The 18,901-nt window shown below is 36.3% G+C and overlaps 2 protein-coding genes across 3 annotated transcripts in view; one reads left to right on the top strand and one right to left on the bottom strand.

Annotated features, from left to right (window-relative positions):
- ngrn (neugrin, neurite outgrowth associated) overlaps positions 1–1,540 on the top strand; it is a 9,136-nt gene extending 7,596 nt beyond the window's left edge. The window contains exon 4 of the mRNA XM_016231772.1: positions 766–1,540. Coding sequence (XP_016087258.1) covers positions 766–1,330 — 565 coding nt within the window. The 3' untranslated portion in view covers positions 1,331–1,540. The remainder of the gene's footprint in view (positions 1–765) is intronic.
- Positions 1,541–2,575: 1,035 nt separating this feature from the next.
- LOC107550487 (sortilin-like) lies at positions 2,576–18,260 on the bottom strand. 2 transcript variants are annotated; one of them, XM_016231770.1, is made up of 21 exons: positions 17,709–18,260; positions 15,540–15,599; positions 14,846–14,919; positions 14,647–14,749; positions 14,243–14,404; positions 13,377–13,450; positions 10,582–10,628; positions 9,674–9,828; positions 9,445–9,589; positions 9,069–9,224; positions 7,161–7,267; positions 6,916–7,018; positions 6,596–6,767; positions 6,210–6,397; positions 5,921–6,110; positions 5,339–5,455; positions 5,059–5,167; positions 4,543–4,655; positions 4,324–4,444; positions 3,968–3,992; positions 2,576–3,884 (listed from the first exon to the last, which is right to left on the bottom strand). In XM_016231770.1, exons 1-20 carry the CDS (start codon positions 17,970–17,972, stop codon positions 3,978–3,980), a joined length of 2,475 nt encoding a protein of 824 aa, XP_016087256.1. In that variant the 5' UTR covers positions 17,973–18,260; the 3' UTR covers positions 2,576–3,884; positions 3,968–3,977. The 2 variants fall into 2 exon arrangements, with proteins under 2 accessions (XP_016087256.1, XP_016087255.1); XM_016231769.1 differs by having other exon boundaries at positions 2,576–3,992; positions 17,709–18,259.
- Positions 18,261–18,901: the final 641 nt, after the last annotated feature.

Genomic DNA, 18,901 nt, shown 5'->3' on the forward strand with positions numbered 1-18,901 from the left:
TGAGCGTGCTCTGGTACAGCCACCATTTCAGTCACAGACACTGTGTCGCGTTCTCCCTCCGCAACGCCCACAGTAAACAAAGACCCGACAGCCGGTGGTTAGAGTGGGTGTTATATAGTGAGTGAGGTGATTAGAAACAGCTGTGTGCAATCAGTGCAGTGTGCAAATCGTGCAAAGAATGATGGGATATGTAGTCCGGGGTGCTATGCAACAGTTTGTGTAGTGCGAGAGTCAATGTAATGGAAAGGGTGACCTCTGGTGGTGAATAAACGGAAGTCCATGGACCGAATTCGTGACAATTTCTAATGATCCTGAAGACGTTGATTAGCATGCTCAGGTGTGTTTGATTAGGGTTAGAGCTAAACTCTGCAGGAAAGTGGATCTCATGGGCCAGATTTGAGGATCCCTGGAATAGAACATTCAAATGGACAGCATTTATTTGAAATGGGTAACATTTGTTGTAATATAAATGTCTGTAATGTAATTTGTGATAAATTTCATGCATCCTTGCAGAATTCAATTTAAAATTAGTTTCTTTTGAAATAAAAAAATGTCATACTGACCCTAAACTTTTGAACTACAGTGTATTTTGTAAATAAAATAAAATTTTAATAGAATCTTTTTATAGTTTTCTAACAAAATTTTAAATTCGGTACATTTCTGCTTGTGATAACATAATAAAATAATGTGTTTAGCTGTATATAATAACATATCTTACGTCTAGCCAAAAATGTTGTAGTTATCTGCTTGCCCTTCCTTTTACAGGTACTTAAAGCAGGAGTCCCCAGAGGAATGGACACTAGAGAGATTAGCAGAGGGTTTCTCTGTAAGCCCTGATGACATTTCCAGAGTCCTCCGCAGCAAATTCACACCATCAGCAGTCCGAAAGCTAAAGCAGGACACAAAAGTGTTAGCTAATAGTGGGCCGCAGTCTCTCAGAGATGGCAAAACGGAGCAGTCCAGACTGCCAAAGACTGCAACACCAGCCGTACTCCCCTCTGGAAACACGGGTGCCCTGACAGGACTGAGTACAGGAGCGCTTGCAGTGAGGAAGACTGACACTGGACTCATGCCCTCTAGTGGTAACATAGTACCATCTCAGCTATCAGCTGAACAGAAAGTGACACCTGCTTTACATGAGCAGCCTGACTCTACATCTGAAATGGACATGAGGGATGATATAGAGTTAGAGGAGGAATGGGATGAAGTGATTCTGACCGAGGAAGAGCTAGAGCACATCGCACAAACACTGAAGGAAAAGCCCAGTTCAGTGGAACAGAAGGGAAGAGAGTTTTTTGACAGTGAAGGCAACTTCCTGTATAGAATTTGAGCTATGCTGCCAAGTCACCATGTTTATCAAAACACTTGTTGCTCAAGGACTGTTCTTTTATGAATATTACTTTATTGTTAGAATTTGCAACAAAACTGGCACAGCTTGGGGCAAGCTGTCCTACCCTTTAAATTTGATAATTTGTCCCTTTACATTTTTTGTTGTTTTTCTGTCGCATGTACAAACTAAAAAGCAGAAATAAAAAATACAACATCAATGGGACAAATCAATTTATTTCTCAAACAAACAGTTCTGTTCCAAATATACAGAGCAAAAATAAAAGATAAAAAGTCGGAAATGCTGTATATGTACAGAGCTTCACAACTAATATATACATTGATTTTGCACAGCAAGAAAACACCTTATAAATTAAATCACTGTCACAATGGAAATCATTTAGCTTTATATTTCATTTGCACTGTAGCTTTTATTACCCCAAGCATGGAGAGCAACTCAATTTAGGAACAAGTATTAAATCATTTAGGGGCATAATTGTTCTTATTTTGTTGTATAAAAAGTTCACACAAATAATTTGTCAACTGAATGAATCATTTTGTCAAATCTCAAGATCTTTCGGAAATTAGATTGTTCTCTTACTTTAGGATTATTGAAGAGGACATTACATTTCACTGGAAGGCATAATCTATGCCTCCATGCTAGGCACTTGAATCAAAATATACACTAGATTTTTATACCTATTAAACACTATGTAACTCATAATCTGAGTCTTTGCAATGGAGATTGTCTTTAAGAAAATATGAGAATTTTGTTTAGGTATGTGTAAATAAACGATTACGAGAAATTTTGAAAATGGCTCCAAATTAACTACTGTAGAACTGATTTTTAAATACACACTTAATAGAAAACTCACAGCATCAGACATCAAACATCTATGCAAACAGGAAATGTGCTAAATTGCTCTATTGCATTTGAATCTTCAAAATTAATATTAATATCACATGGTCAAAGACTTCAGACCACTGGAAGGAACTGTTTTCACCTCACTGAAGTCTGCCGCACACACGAAAATAATTAACACATGCAAAATTATTGCGACTAATGGTTTGTCATAAACCGTCAAGTTTTATGCGTTTCTGTAGGCAATGGCTAAAAAAAAAAAAGTCACACTTTTTTCTGCTTGATAACATGGGATTTCCTGCTCTCAAGACAAGAACCAAGAAACGGCACAAATGTTGAAAGCGAATAAAACTTGAAAATATGAGAATTTTGTTTAGGTATGTGTAAATAAACGATTACGAGAAATTTTGAAAATGGCTCCAAATTAACTACTGTAGAACTGATTTTTAAATACACACTTAATAGAAAACTCACAGCATCAGACATCAAACATCTATGCAAACAGGAAATGTGCTAAATTGCTCTATTGCATTTGAATCTTCAAAATTAATATTAATATCACATGGTCAAAGACTTCAGACCACTGGAAGGAACTGTTTTCACCTCACTGAAGTCTGCCGCACACACGAAAATAATTAACACATGCAAAATTATTGCGACTAATGGTTTGTCATAAACCGTCAAGTTTTATGCGTTTCTGTAGGCAATGGCTAAAAAAAAAAAAGTCACACTTTTTCCTGCTTGATAACATGGGATTTCCTGCTCTCAAGACAAGAACCAAGAAACGGCACAAATGTTGAAAGCGAATAAAACTGAATTAATTACAAAATTTGATTTGGGCAAAGTGTGCAGGTTTGTACACAAACTACAACTGTATTATATTTTACATGCATTTGCATCATTGCTTAGTTCATAAAAATATTTATTACAAAATGTTTCCTAACCATGGCAGAAATCACTTTATTGGAAGTGTGACAGTAGCTTACAAATTAATTGTGTAATATGTGAAATTTATCTCCATGTTCTACAGTTATTTGTCCAAATATCAAATCCCCCCTTTATTAAACTCACAGCCTATAACATAGCTACACAGTTTCAGTTAAGTAATGTTCATAAATCTTACATTATAAATATTTTGTGAAGCCAAATCTATTCCCTGTTTCTCAGCATTTTATTGCTATATTCTTTAATGCACCTCATTACTTGCAGCAAAGTGGACATTGACCACATTCTAGTGATAAACACAGTCAGGGTTCAGTAGCACAGTATTTAAACCTGGGATGCTTGCATCACGTGCGTGTGATATGATTCATTGTATCCTGTCACTGAATAAAATTTCTGCTGAAATAAAAATCTGATATCACCATGAGGATAAATAATACCTCTAGATCTCACATAAGGGCATCTGTACATAAAAAGAAAGCAAGTATTTTACAAGTACCCCATTGACAGTCTCATCAAACAAAGGTTTGATCTTTAAAATCGCACCCAGAAGACCCCAATGTCAAAAGCAAGAATAGAAACTCCCACAAACATATTTTAAACCCTTCTTCTCTGCTTTCAGCAGAGTTACATTCAAAAGCCTCTTTTATCATGAGAGCAGCTTCCTATTGGTGGAGAAGCAACCAGGTTCCCTCCCATTGGTTGAGAAGCAAGGAAGTGCATGACGTTAGCTGGTAGATTATGTCTGAGAAAGCTGACAGATGGTTTGTGCTTTAGGAAGATAGAGAAAGCAGCAATAATGCTTGAATGACAGGAAATGCAGCTTCTTCTGCTCACCTAATGCTCTCTACTCAAGTAGGTCCTGCAAAACACACACAATCATTCGAAAAGATAAGTACAACTATTTGAAATGTCAAAGCAGAATACTTAATATATGGTGACCATACGTCCTCTTTTTACTGGACATGCCCTGGATCTACAGAGAATGGTCAAAGCAATATAAATACGTGTACACATAATGTATGAGGACTGTAGAGAGAACATCAATAGGAAAACAAAGCCAAAATCTGGACTATTTATAAATCCTTTTTCTTTTCTTTTTTTTTTTTTAAAGAGGGTGTATGATCAGCTTGTAAATAATTAAGACAAATGTTTAGGTGAATTAATTAGTGTGAGACGGTCCGAATCTGTACCTCATCTGAGTCATCGTGGAAATCATTCTTGGGAGCTTCAGCAACATCTGTGTCCAGTGGTTCATCTATGCCGTTGGCTTCCGCATTATGTTGTAAGACAGAGTATCTGTGTACAAGGAACCTGTAAAATACAGAGAGCAAGGACAGTTGTTTATTTTATGTAATATAATTAAATATATTCTATATGAAACACTTCAAATATTTGGAGAATAGACTGACCTTCCACCACAGACATACTTCTTTACAAACAGAACTCCAAACACTACACCGGTCAGCAGGATGGCTATGACGATCGCAGTGATAGGGGCGGAATGTGAGGTAGATTTATCTGTCTGTGGATTACAGAGATACAAGTTAAATAGAGGTATATGAGTGCAAATTCATCATCTTTTTTAAACGCATCATATTGTGAACAGTTCATCTATGTGTATTATTTCTCTCTGACACATTAAAGGAGAATTGTTAGATTAATATCCTGGACACTCTTTTTAATACAATGACAGTGAATGTGGACTGGGGCCAAAAATACAAAAAGCAGTATAAAAGTAAAACAAAACAATATTAAACTGATATTATTATAAAATTTGAGGATAAGGCTATTCTTCAAAATGTACATTTTTGGGTAACCTACTAATTTAACACATACTGTATAAATGAGTGACATTAAAACACATTTCAAAACTCCTGTCTGAATAATTAAACTAGTAATATACAGCAGGCTAAATGCATTCTCACCAGCAGTTGAGGCTCCAGCAGGTTGCTAACGCATCTCTTGCTCAGGTCAATCACCCTTCTTTCTGGTTCTTCCCCTCCTTCACATTTATCACCTGGAATCTTTCGGTACCTATTAAAAAATGACAACCATGAAACCATCTGCATGTTGTTTATAGAGCTTTCCTAATGAGTCAGGGACAAGCATGTGATGAATCGAGTGAAAAATCTCAACTGTCTACTGACTAATGCTAGGACAAAGCATAAATCCTCAAGAAACGCAGAACAATAAAGAGGGCATTACCCATTGGTCTGTAGCAGTTCCTTTTTCCCATGGATGCAGATCTCCAAATCGTGGCCTTTGAGATCAGCCTGTTCGATACATTCTGAGCTGTTCTCTTTACGGTAATATCCAAAGTCACTATGGAGGACGGCAGAGAATATTTGACATATTTGAAAACTTTGATGCCTTTCTTCATAATTATACCAATATGTAACAAATCATAATTTAAGGTCTAAATGTATAAACCTTTTAAAATGATAAATGACTGTAAATGACTAGGGCATGGTAAATATATAGTTATAGATAATATAAATACATAATAAAAAACAACATCTGATAACAGGGTGTTCACAGGGTTGTTATTATTATTTACTAAATCTAAGACAAAATCTACTGATTTAAAAACCAAAATAAAGTACATTTAAAAATCAAAATTAGTTGAAATATAAAGAATAATAACAAATTGTTAAGAATAACTAATAAAAGGATTAACATCAAAATTTCTAACTAAAACTGAATTGCTAAACAGACACTAAAATATTATAAAGATGAAATAGAAACGTGTATAAAATAACTAAAGTGATATCTTCTGTTCCCACTCACCACAGGAAGTCATCCAGTGTACACCTGCATGGCGTGGGCTGCTTTGTGACTATGTAATCTCTGCCAATCCAACACACCGAGTCCTTTCTCACACGCAGGAAACGTTCCTTATAACCCAGCATGCAGCCATCGTCTGGGTCGCTGATGTCATCTGAGTGTGCCAGCCACTGAATGTAATCATCCTCCTGGCCTGGGAACCAGACAGAAAGATTAGTTTGTGCTAAACTGAATTATATAAAGTGTAACATGCCTTGGATTTTGTGTGGTTCAATGAGAACTGGTCACTCACAGGTACGTGTCAGCAGGTCTTTAAAGTCAATGGTGTAAGTTACCCAGTGGCTGATCAAAGCATCTTCATAACCCCACAGACTGACATTCACTGAGCGGGCACCAGGCTCTGAGGCCAGCCCTGTGAAGAACATCGGCGTCTGGGTGAACTTATAAACATGCCAGCATTGTCCCTCATCAGTGGAGAACCTTAGAGAGACACAAGCAGACAGTTCTACCCAACTTTTTCAGCTTTTTCATATGCAATTCAGCGATTTTATTTTATTTTTTATTTCAGCTAGTTGCCTTTTTCATTTAGTTTAACATTTAACATTAATTTAAGTCAAAATATGAATTAATACAATCAAATCTGATACTAAAATGACACTGAAGGGGGGGGTTGCCCACTTAATCTCAGAGATGGGTTTGGCTTCGTTGTGCTCCACGGCCACAAGCAGGCCTCCTGAGTCCAGGATAGCGTAATGGTGTGGCCCGTCCAGAGCCTGCAGCCAGGTGTAGCCTCCATCATCAGACACGTACACATCGGGAGTCATCATTGAGACTGCGTCACCTACACTGCCTGAAAAAGAAAAGTCATTGTTTTTGGAATTCTGTGGCAATTCTATTTTGTTCAATACTGCCAATTAAATTAAAACACTAAAATATTTCAGTTGGTCATAGAACGGAATTGGACTTTAGACTGTTTCTAATAGGTGTGCGTGCATTACCATGAGCCAATATAAGTCCCACAGCATTAGGTTCACTCAGAGGCAGCATGGGAACATTCAGCTTCATGGAGGTGCTGTATGAGGCATGAATATGCAGACTACACTGCACAGAAGGAAGACAACACAAGGTAAGAAAAAAAAAAGGCTAAACAAAGACATACTGTTAGAGGTAGTCTTCTCAAGAATTTTAACTATTTGGCCACATATGCCCAATTATTACAACTTCCCTTAAAAGTAGTTTTTACCATTTCTGGATCTTTGGCTGTAGAATCACACTTTTTGTTCTCTGGTTTCTTCAAAGGAACCCATTCACCTCCCTGATCAAACGATATTACTGTCTGTACTGAGCCGTCTTTAGCAGAAAAGAGAAATAGAGAGAAACACAAAATCATTTTAGAAAAGCCCTACCTAAGGTGAATTTAGTCATGTGAACTAACTGATTTCACATGATCTATTATTTACATAGGTAATTATATATACACTCCCATTTAAAAGTTTGGATCAATAAGATTTTTTAAAAGAAATAAATATTCTTATTTAGTTAGAACACATTTTATTAACAACAATTTATTAAAAGTGACAGTAAAGACATTTATAATGTTAATTATAAATGATGAAATCTTATTCATCAGAAAATACTGAAAAAAGATATCACAGTTTCCACATAAATATTAAGCAGCACAACTATTTTTAACATAAAAAATGTTTCTTGAGCAGCAAATCAGCATTTCAGAATGATTTCTGAAGAATCTTGTGACACTGAAGACTGAAGTAATGGCTGCTGAAAATTCAGCGTTGCCACAGGGTTATTATAGTTAACTAATATTAAAACCATATATAAATATTTTTTGTCACTAATGAAACTAATTAAAAATATTATAAAAAAATATAATTTATATATTTAAAAAAAAGATTTAAAAATACAGTAAAAACAGTAATAATTTTCTGTTTTAATATATTTTAAAATGTAATTTATATCTGTGGTGCCAAAGCAGTGTTTTTGGCACCACAGATATAAATGACATTTTAAAATATATTAAAACAGAAAATTATTACGATTAAAAAATACAGTAAAAACAGTAATAATTTTCTGTTTTAATATATTTTAAAATGTCATTTATATCTGTGGTGCCAAAAACACTGCTTTGGCACCACAGATATAAATTACATTTTAAAATATATTAAAACAGAAAATTATTACTGTTTTTACTGTATTTTTTAATCATAAATGCAACCTTGTTTTCAAAAACAAACCAATCTTACCGACCCCAAACTTTTGAACAGTAGTGTATGCAATTGCCTTGTCCAAACACCCACACTTGCGGTTTTTGTACTTGACCACTTCTATGACGTATTTCCTGTATTTGGTCCAGCATGAAGTGAGCATGAAGACCACAAGTGTGTGTAGAACTTTTCATTACCTGATGGGACACACTTATAGTGTTGTAAAAATGCAAGTGTTTACAGAGCTTTATTTTTATTTTCAATACTTTGCATTTTAAAATCAACTTCTAAATGTCTGTTCAGTAGTCCCTATAACAGATGACATAATTTAATTTTGTGATGCTGCTGGTGATAAAAAGCAGTTGCAAATGTTGTACAAAATAATTATCACCACTACTCATTTGCACCAATAAAACATGCTTGTTTTACTACCAAATTATATGTAATATCTAATTATTATAAATATTTCACATACATTGGAAAGGTTTCCGTGACCTCTCACGAGATCTCGGCAAAAAGTCTCACGATTTATTTCCACAACATGATGCATGATGGGATACACTAAGCCTCGGATACTGCTCCGGAGCGGTATTCGAGATAGTGTGGATTTAGTGTGTGTTAAGGGCACTGCGCTCTGGTGTTTTTAAGATCTGGGACAGTCTTGCGCACTTACTTCCTGTCGCATGCACGCGCTCTCAAGTGGCCAAGACCGCAAGTGTGGGTATTTGGACTAGGCATAAGTTAAATATCATATGCATGCTCAAGTTTATATTTAGAAAGTAAACAGCAAGCTATTGCTGTATTGATATTGTTTTTACCCATATCAATTTAAAGTATACTAAGTGATACAGTCCCCCTGGAGCAATCGGATGTTAAATATACACACAGACTATAAGCATATGTCTGTCTTCTGTAGGATTTAGTCATACCCTCAACCAGCACGCTAGTAGTGAAGACTCCTCTGAGGGAAGTGACGTTTGTGAAATCGGTCTCGCCCCCTGGGGTCGTATACAGATGGCGTTCTAGAGACTTGGAATACACAGTGCCTCTGTCATCTGATACATAGATGGTGCCAAACCCAGTGTCTGAAAAAACCACACACAGTACAGTTAAAAGACACAGAAACACTGAGGTCTATCAAGTAGCACAAATCAAACTGCTATTGCTATAAGCCGGTGGCTGACCAATAAAAGCCAAATAAAATGTACCTATAAAGCAGCATAGATAATATTATGATGGTTTATAAAAGGTTAGGTTGTAATGTAACCACATGTATTTTGGTTATGGTAAAAAGCAAAAACTCACCTCCCGGTTCATCCACATGCATGAAGACCATTTCATCATTGGCTGCCAGTATTGAATAAAACTGCTCATGGCCGACAGGAGGAAGTTGTGCCATGTTCCACGTCTCACCTTTGTCTACCGACACATGTATTGCCCGTATCATGTCCTAAAGAGCATGCTCACAGTTAACACATCACATTCATGCATTCATATATTCACAACAAACTCAGAAAGACCCTCACTCACACACCTCAGATGCTGATGGCATTATGTTTCCTGATCCAGTCATAACTGATGCGAACAAGAAGCGTCCGCCGATCCCAAAGGAGTAGATCCTTTCAGCGACTGTCTTAATGTTAACACCAAGGTCAGCTGACTTTCTCAGCACCAGCACCCCTTTATCATCTGAAAACAAAAAAACACCAAAAAGCGAAGTAACATTACTACAGAAATATATGGTTTAATGAGTTGCTGATGCCGCATGGGCCGCAGTGGTGGCGTGCTGACTCAAATCCACTGTGGGATGCTAAATTCTAATTCAAAAAGCTTCTAACAACATTTAATCTAAACAATATTAATGAGCTCTTGAGCAACACCACTCACAGGATGCTGCTTCATCCCCTCTGACACTAGTGCATTCAACTTGCAAAAAAAGCACATGCACTCATTGCCAAATATAGGAAACAGAAATGCAAAAGTATACACTTTCACTCAACTGGGCTCAACGGTAAGATGGCCGCTGACAGGACCAGTGTGAGAGAGAACTGCGCCAGTTGACAGGACTGTCAGTGTGGTATCGTCACATTTGCAGATCATGTACTAGTGTTCATATGTTTTGCAAACTAAAACATTTGGTTTTTAGTCAATTCAAATGAAAATCTAAGCTGGGCAAATAAAAATTTAAACCGCTGGCTTGAATATTATATACATATATTTTTGTGCACTATATGTTATGAACTGATAGCTGTAAGATTTCCAGCTTTTATTGCAAATAATAAAAATTAACTCTGAAATTTAATTTTAGATTTAGTATACATCAATTTCAACGCAGTAACTAATGCACAAGGATGTAAAACCAGAAATAAACATAAAATTGATACACACACACACATTCATGTCACCACACCTTAGATCAACAAAGCTATAAATATTACTCACAGCAGGATCCGTTAAGGTTGGTGGAGAAGAACAGAGTATCCATTCCCCTGTGGAAAAGAGGAAGAGAGAATTGATCCATGAGATTAAACTCAGGAGACCTCATAAAACAACAGCAGTCAGATCAGTTCACTTCAGATCAGTCATTTGTTTGCAGCATAATAAATGCAAACATGCTGCACGCTATAATGTCAAGGAAGACGACATAGTTTGTGATCACCACACAAATCATGTTTTTGCATTATAAATAACATATGAACAATGCAACAAGAAGCTGGTCACATAGAGATTGATTCTCCATTAAAATTCATGGCATTGTTGTAACAGGATAGCTAGGATTGTCTGAACTCATATGGTGTATTGTTAAAATAAGACTTGAGGGAGTGACTCAGGTTGAGGAGTCTTCAGGTTGCCAGACTGCTGGAATATTACCAACAAACCAGGGTGTTATAGTTAACTAAACCTAACATTTGAAATAAAATTAACATTAGCATTAACTGAAATTAAATTGTTAGTTGCCAAAGGAAAATGTCTTATTTTCATTTAGTTTCACTTGATGCACAAAAATAACTATAACTAAAACTTAAATAAAATTAATAAAAACTATTTACACAAATAAAAAACTACAGTAAAAATGACAAAAAAACAACAAAATTACTAAAACTTTAATTGAAATTAAAATGGAAAATACATAAATAGAAACTAATTCAATATATATATTTATACTATGAATGCTTGAATCTGATTGGCTGAGGAACGTTCTAAGGCATGCAGTTATTTTCAGGGAAACACATGGCTAAAGTAGTTCCAGGCAGGTCTTGACCACATTACATGTCTATAACACTTCGCCAAACGATTTCAGTTATTGTCTGTTGCGAGATGCGCTTAATCTCTCTCCCTTTCTTGCTCTCTCTCTCTCTCTCACTAATAACTTAGTTATTAGCTGCATTAGTCTGCTATCAACGGCTCAAGCCTCTGTTACTAGATCTAAAATGACATTTTGGAATTGGCAACGGAGGTGTTTGATGAGATGCGCAAGAAAGTAATCCTACTCACAAGAGCGTTTAAGGACTAAAACCTGAACAACATCGAAACAATGTCGTGAGGTGTGGTAACCATAGTATAAGTGTATAAGTGTAATAATTGACTCTGGTCCATTGAATTATTAGAAATATTAGAAAATATTATGCACACCCGAGGTGTAACGGCCACTCCGCTTCGACACCTCAGGCGAGCATTCTTTTCTAATAATTCAACTGCCCATCGTCACTTATTCCATATGTGACCCTAGACCACAAAAACAGTCATAAGGGTCGATTTTTTTTGTCTCTCAATGATACTATAAAAATGATAGGCCATTTCATGCAGTACATTTTCTTATATTGGGTAAAATATTACATTTACAATTTTGTAAGAAATTATATTAGTTAATCTTCTTTTGTTACAATTTAATGGTTTTAAATGTTCCTGCTTGTTCCAATGCAAAATCTAAAATTAAAAACTAGAATTTTTTTTAAAAGGTGTATCTTAATTTTTCACCTTTGTCTAATCAAAATCTTTTAACTTATAATCATTTCATAGGTTTCTTCTCAGTAATGTTTTTCATAAGTATCATTTAGCTGTCCTCAGTATCATTTTCTATTCTGGTACTCTATTCTGGTAAGAAAACAGCACAATCATCACTTTAACACCAGATTCGAATGAATTCTGAGATGTTTTGTGGTATGACACTAAATCATCCCAAGCCCTCTGAAAAATAACAGTAATCTGCATTATAAATGAAATCAAATTTCCGATTTCCATATTTCAAATTCAAAATTTCAATCACCCACATTAGCGCTTTATTTCCATTCTGTTCATTTTCTTGCCATTGCATAAATAATCAAGTTAGAATTAATAAAGTTGATAAAGTGTCTAAGCCTAACTGCTCAATTTCTGAAAGTGTACACTTATATTGATAGGCTACGTCCTTAGATTACAACACAATCATATTCTGAATGTTGTAATTTAAATATGAATATGATTTTCATTTTAAAAGGAACTGCATGGTGTGACTTTTCTGGTTTCTGAAGTCATGTGTGACCTTTGCATCTTCTTTTCATGTCTAATGCCATACACTGTAGACTCAAGGTCTCAAGATAAAGTCTGACTGATCTGACCCAATTTCCTACTGCCGATTTGATCCTGTCTTTCGAAAAAGGTGGGATACTGTTCTTTTTTTAAAACTAGGTTACCCGGAAGCCTGCAGGGACCACTGAGAATGAAACTAGCCTACAGTCAGGAATGCTCAGAGGACGAATAAAGGAACAATACAGTATATTTATATAAAAACTAAAAAGTTCACAAACAGACCTGGCAGCCTTGGTCAAACATTAAATGTGTAAATGAATGAATAGCCTCACTGAACTTCCTTGTCAATATAACTACTTCCCTGTTCAAGTGCATAAATAAAAGACTGTTGAATTCAAGTTAAAAAACTGGAGAATTCAACCGAAGTTTGATGCAGCAGTTTATCTGGAGCAGGCAAGCTTCCTCGGACATTTGAAAGCCGAGCCGTGTGGAAAAACAGGGTGACTCAGCAGAGAAGGTCTCGTGTTGCTGCCATGGTGGCCATATTTGCATGTTTGTGTTTTGTGTGTCCTGGATGTGCAGCCGTAAAAAGAATGATCCAGAACTCTGGTCAAAACATAAAACAAAACAGGCCCTACTATATAAAGTCACTCCACTCTGAACCCCCTTGCGTCTTCACAAACACAAACTCATTCCTAGAGCAGTTTTAACAATCATAAAAAGCTTACCATTTGACCACACACACCATCTCATGGATTTTCTTCCATGTTTCTCCAAAGTCTTTAGAGATCCAGAGATCACGCTGAAAAAACAGCAGTAAGATGATATTATGTAAGTTATTATGATATTATGCACCACTTGAAAAGCATAAAAGATGAAGAAGCACTATGAATGTAGCCCTATATCTTCTTGTTTTTAAAAAAATATACTTGAGGAGGAAGTGAATAGCAAATATTTACAATTACAAATTACAAATCTATGGTCTTCACTGGATGCGGCACGACACGACACGACAAATCCCCGACAGAAAATTGCTGCTGCGTTCTATTCATGACGTATTGACACAAATTTCAAATGATTTTCAACGGTCGCTTTGTCGCGTCCAGTGTACTAGACAGACTTTAGTTTAGCTGTTGTGGCGCAGACACGGTTGTTACTATCGAGAAGAAACAAAGCAACCTTGGCATCCGATCGCAGGTCTTCTACTCCTTGAGTTCTCTCCAGCGCTGGAAAGCTGATCCGATATTTACATGGGTCCTACTTCTTGCCTTAAGCCTTCTTTTGTTCCGTAGATGTTTTCCTCTTTTGTTTATTATCTGCCATCTCTATTTTTCTGTCGCTCGGCCCGCGAATGTCCATCCTGTGCACTGAACGCTCTCTCCTCCACATCATGAGTAGACACGCCCCTTACTGCTGATTGGCTACAAGTTTGTTTTGCTAGTTGGCCCGAATCAATTTTCTAAAGCGTTTTTGAAAAATCGCTTACCCCACCTTTAACTCTTAAACTGATTAAATGGCCCATAGTAACTTTCCATTTGACGTCAAAAAGTTTCAATCTATAAGGAAATAACACCAATGTTTTAAAGTCTCTCACCCTGACGCTGATGGCTGCAAGAACATCTGAGTTTTGAGGGTTGTACATTATCTGCATTAGTGGGTGGAAGGGCAATTCTGTGAGGATGAAACTCTTGCCAAAATCTCTTGAATGGAAAATTCTGGCACCACTGCCTCCGGAAGCATCTCCCGTGAGGATCACCTGTGGGAAAGAATATCAGGACTTTAAAGTGCTGTCACATATCTGCGTAATTGCATTGAGTATTGAAATATCAGCAAAGAACAGAAAGGACAGCTGGTCTATTTTTGCTGTGATTGACACGGTGCATTTAAATATCTACAGGCCAATTCAGCAGTCTGAGAAACATCTTTAACACAACAGCTCCCCAGCTCACGTGGGCTTACAGGGAGAAGTTACTGAAACACTGGATATGTCTTGCCCACCTTGCCAGAGCTTTCCGGACCAATAGCGATCCCAAAGTCAGTGCTGATGAAGGTGTTGTTGATAAGTTCTGTGACATCCTCAAATGACTTTCCATAGTCTTCACTGTCAAAAAGAGTGGAGGATTGAGAAAGAAATTAAGTAAATCAAATATTACATTGATATTACAAAAACAAACACACTATTAAAACCAGCACTCACCTTCTGTACAGTTTAGACTGACCGAATCGCAGGAAGACTATTGGCATCTGAAATGTTGTCAGGGCCAGCACTACCTAAGATTGAGACATGAAGACAGTGATTTACTTTGACACAAATTTTCAAGAAATGTTTCCTGAGCAGCAAATCAGCATATCAGACTGATTTCTGAAGTATGATGTGACACTGAAGACTGGAGTAATGCCGTTGCATTTTAAAATATATTAAATCAGTTATTTTTAACTGTAATTACAGTTTTTAATGTATTTTTGGTCCTATAAATGCAGTCTTGGTGAGCATAAGAGACTTCTTTTAAAAAACAAAAACATCTTACATACTCTGAAGTTTTGAATGGTAGTGTATGTATTGTTTTTATTGCAGTAATGGGCAGTAAAAATAAGGACTTCTCGACATGGCCTTGAATGTGCACTGGGGCATGAGAGAGGTCAAACTGGTTATGAGTTTGCATTTGGCCATATTGATAGTTGTGTTTATGTTTCTTTGTGAGCCTTGTGAACAGCCAAAGAGATCTGGGAAGATTATCTAGACAGTCTAAATTTAAACCTTAAGCTAAAAATGTCCTCATCTAACCTTGAATGAAACTTGTAGCATAGTGGAAGGTTCTTCCGGCGACTTCATCTCAGAACGGTAAGCATATGATAGTGTGTACACATAATTAATCAAAAGTGAAACTCACCCCAGTTCCATCCCCCACCCAGGCCAGAGACACAGACCGACTGATATCTTGAAAGGTAAACTGAAAGAAACACATTTTATTAATATTAAACAAAAGCAATACTGAAAGTGCATCATCACGGACAAACTATAAGAGTTTTTACACACATTAAGGGTTTTATTGCATGATGTCCTAGAAAGATACTATTAGCCTATGCAAAACACATGCTAACCTTAAGCAAAACACTGAATCAGAAACCAAGCAACTATATTCAAAACAATTAACCGTGGAACTCAAAATAGTGCAATGAAGACTGATCTGACAAATTACAGAGATGAAAAAAACTGGAATAAATTGTGAAACTGAAGATGGTATATGAACACGGTATTATATTTTCATCGGTTTAGTTTAGATACTGCAAGTGTCTCTCAAACTTTTTGATTGGAGGCCCCCCATTGTAAAGATAACACACTATTTGAAGATATTTTCCTATGGTATTTCTGCTGTAATTATGACAAATTTTTAATAACAGAAACTGGGGGTGTTGATATATTCAAATCATTAAACAATTTAACTTGTTATTCTATAAGATTTAAGATTCAGGTTTTGCATGTTTTGGGGTGAAAAATAAATGATTTCCATTTAGATCTTGATTTTTGCCATTTTAAAAGTTCATTTTTTAAAACGTACATTATTTAAATAAACTATTAAACTTCCAAACCCCTTTTTGAAAACTACTGGTTTAGATGTTTTGTCATTTGTGTTTTTTTAAAAAGATGATGTATCATTGATCTGTTTAAAAAGTCAAATGACATAGTTCCATTACGCTGTTAAAGCAAATGTGTCTCATGAAAATCTCAAATCGCTAGTTTTCTGACTATCTCTTCTCTCATTTCTCCACAGGACACCTGGAAAGAATGAAGCAAAGTGACTAAAATACTTTCACTTTCTTGCTCTGGGCTTCATCTGTGGCCCTTTAAATAAGTGTTAAATCTTCTAACCCCATCTAGTGTTTCTGAACCCTGTCTAGAATTGAACATATATCCAAAACACTATATAAAGACCGAATGGTCAGTGCGAGTATAATCCTAAAACACTTTGAGACTGTTTTCTGTTGATTAACCCAACTGTGGTAGTTCCTGTCACCTCTTGCAAATTCATGATAACCTTCTACAGAAAGACAAACCACAGTAGAACTGTTTTAAAAAGGTTAACACATCTGTGAGTAATAAGCACAGGAAGTTTATCCGAGGGTTGGTGAAGTAGAGGTGAGATGATGAAGCTTCAACCAACCCTCAAACACATCTTGACTGTTTCAGCTCATCTGACAAGAAGCAACCAAAAATATTTCTGAGAAAAGGAAGTCATTTTACATTGCAATGACTAGTGTCAGTGTTATTCACTGTTCCATTTTGTAATATCAAGACTTGCTTGTATTATAAAGTATATAGATCAGTAAAAATTAGCGTGCATTAAAAAGGCCTAGCTGGTTGGGAAAAGGATAATTAAGCAGGTTGTCATACCAGCTTAACTGGTTCTACAACTTATGCAATCCAAACTACACCTACTTGTCAAAGAGGAACTTCAAACACAACCATTAATATTTTATAGTTATAAAAACAGAAATGAACAAGAAAACGTATTCTGAGGGCTATGATTGTAACCACAGAAAAAATAAGAACAATACAATCTTATGCGTCTTTGTATCACTCAAACAGTACTTTTGTTTTGAAAATGTTCTAGTGAAAATGGAAAATTTGCAGTTTCAGTCACATTTTACAATTATTTACATAATCCAGTGAGCTTTAAAGAACATTTAAACATGTATTATTTAGAAACAACTAGTACTATTTGTACTGTTAACTTACTAGTTACTAGTCCTTATTCATTACATAGCCTAATATTAAATATTACTTCATTTTCATTTGATACCAATCATCATAGAGTTATGTCATTAACTGAGTTACTCACTAGAAATTAAATAAGTGTTAACATGAACATTTGCATAAAACATAACATAAAAACATTTACTAGTTAGTTTTAAGGTATAAATATTTCAACGGTTTTCCATGAGAACTCTCGGATTGAACGCACATATTGTCAAAAATGCTGTCTAGTTAGGGTTAGGGGAAGATCCCTAGGTTTTGAGACACAACTGCATCGCTGCATCGGTGCTTCGAGTGAACTTACGTTGTGCGTATTGCTAGTTAACTTGGTCTCAAATCCATCCAACCCATTACAGGAGTCTGGTCCATCATCTGCGCTCCTTTTCTGGATGTGATGGTGGATACGAGAAATATCTGCCTCCGATCCCGTCCCGATTAGACTTCTGGCGGCTACGGGAGACTTCACATACACCCGGTCCGCGTTATACGGTCTTGGTTCCACATGGAAATCCACACCAAATGTCATGGGAAAGAATAAAAGTGCAATAAAGTATCCTAGGCCTCTCATTTTTCGTCTTCAGTGTATTTCCAACACGACTGTGTTGCTGTTTAAATACGCATTAATTCCTCTGTGTCTCCCTCCTGAGCGGCTGCTGACGGTATCAACAAAAACAGACTGCCTGTGACAGCGAACGGTCCCTACCGCTCATATTATCAGAGAGCACATCAACGCCCTTTTTTATTTGATCAGTGACAACTGATAATAATTCCCAAGCTCGCAAATAAAATTACAGACCAACCAAGTTGCTTTAACAGACTGTATCCTTGACAGTATTTCGTAATAAACACATCAACAAAAAAAAGATCAACCAAAATAAATAAATAAATAACGTTGAAAAGAATGCACCTTGCAGGGTCTGCACCTGATTGGCTGCAGCGACTGGTGCGATTTTCTGATTGGTCTGAGGTTGGACATACTGCTGCTGTGAGCCCGTGCGGTCAAGTTAGTTTGACACGTCACACTTCAGAGGAGAGAATCATGTTTAAACCTACAGTCTGTGGTTTAAACACGAGTCTTGCGTTTCATATGTAAAATTATCTTCGGTGATATATCAATATAACGGCTATACACTCATAATGTCAGGGATCTCGTTTTCATTTAGACCTATTTAATATGAAAAAGTTTACCTGTAAAGATGTTGCAAGATATGCTGCTATGCTTTTTCAAATTATTCGAGTATTTTTTATTGCCCATGCATTTCTCAAATAATGCGACCAAAGCCATGCATGATCTTCCTCATTAAAATGGCCGCACAAGCAGTTTCGTAACAAGTCCAATAACAAGCTGCAAACATGCTCTACTTATTTTTTACCCAGTCTTTGATTTTTACGCCAGCAAAATAATTTCATGTGTCTAAACAATAGCAAATGCATGACTCATATTGTCAATACATTCTCAGTGAGATCACAGTCGAAAATTTAGTGTAGTCTTCCAAT

Source organism: Sinocyclocheilus grahami, unplaced genomic scaffold (assembly GCF_001515645.1).
Source record: "Sinocyclocheilus grahami isolate Dianchi unplaced genomic scaffold, SAMN03320097.WGS_v1.1 scaffold399.1, whole genome shotgun sequence".
Taxonomy (NCBI): Eukaryota; Metazoa; Chordata; class Actinopteri; order Cypriniformes; family Cyprinidae; genus Sinocyclocheilus; species Sinocyclocheilus grahami.

What these genes read in the sequence shown, in the direction of transcription:
- LOC107550487 (XM_016231770.1), bottom strand. Translation starts at nt 17,972, where the DNA reads ATGAGAGGCCTAGGATACTTTATTGCACTTTTATTCTTTCCCATGACA. An exon ending in ACACTGGATGACTTCCTGTG is followed by an intron (nt 5,456 to 5,920) that starts GTGAGTGGGAAC and finishes CGTCCTCCATAG; the next exon opens with TGACTTTGGATATTACCGTA. An exon ending in TGCTGGAGCCTCAACTGCTG is followed by an intron (nt 4,656 to 5,058) that starts GTGAGAATGCAT and finishes TGTAATCCACAG; the next exon opens with ACAGATAAATCTACCTCACA.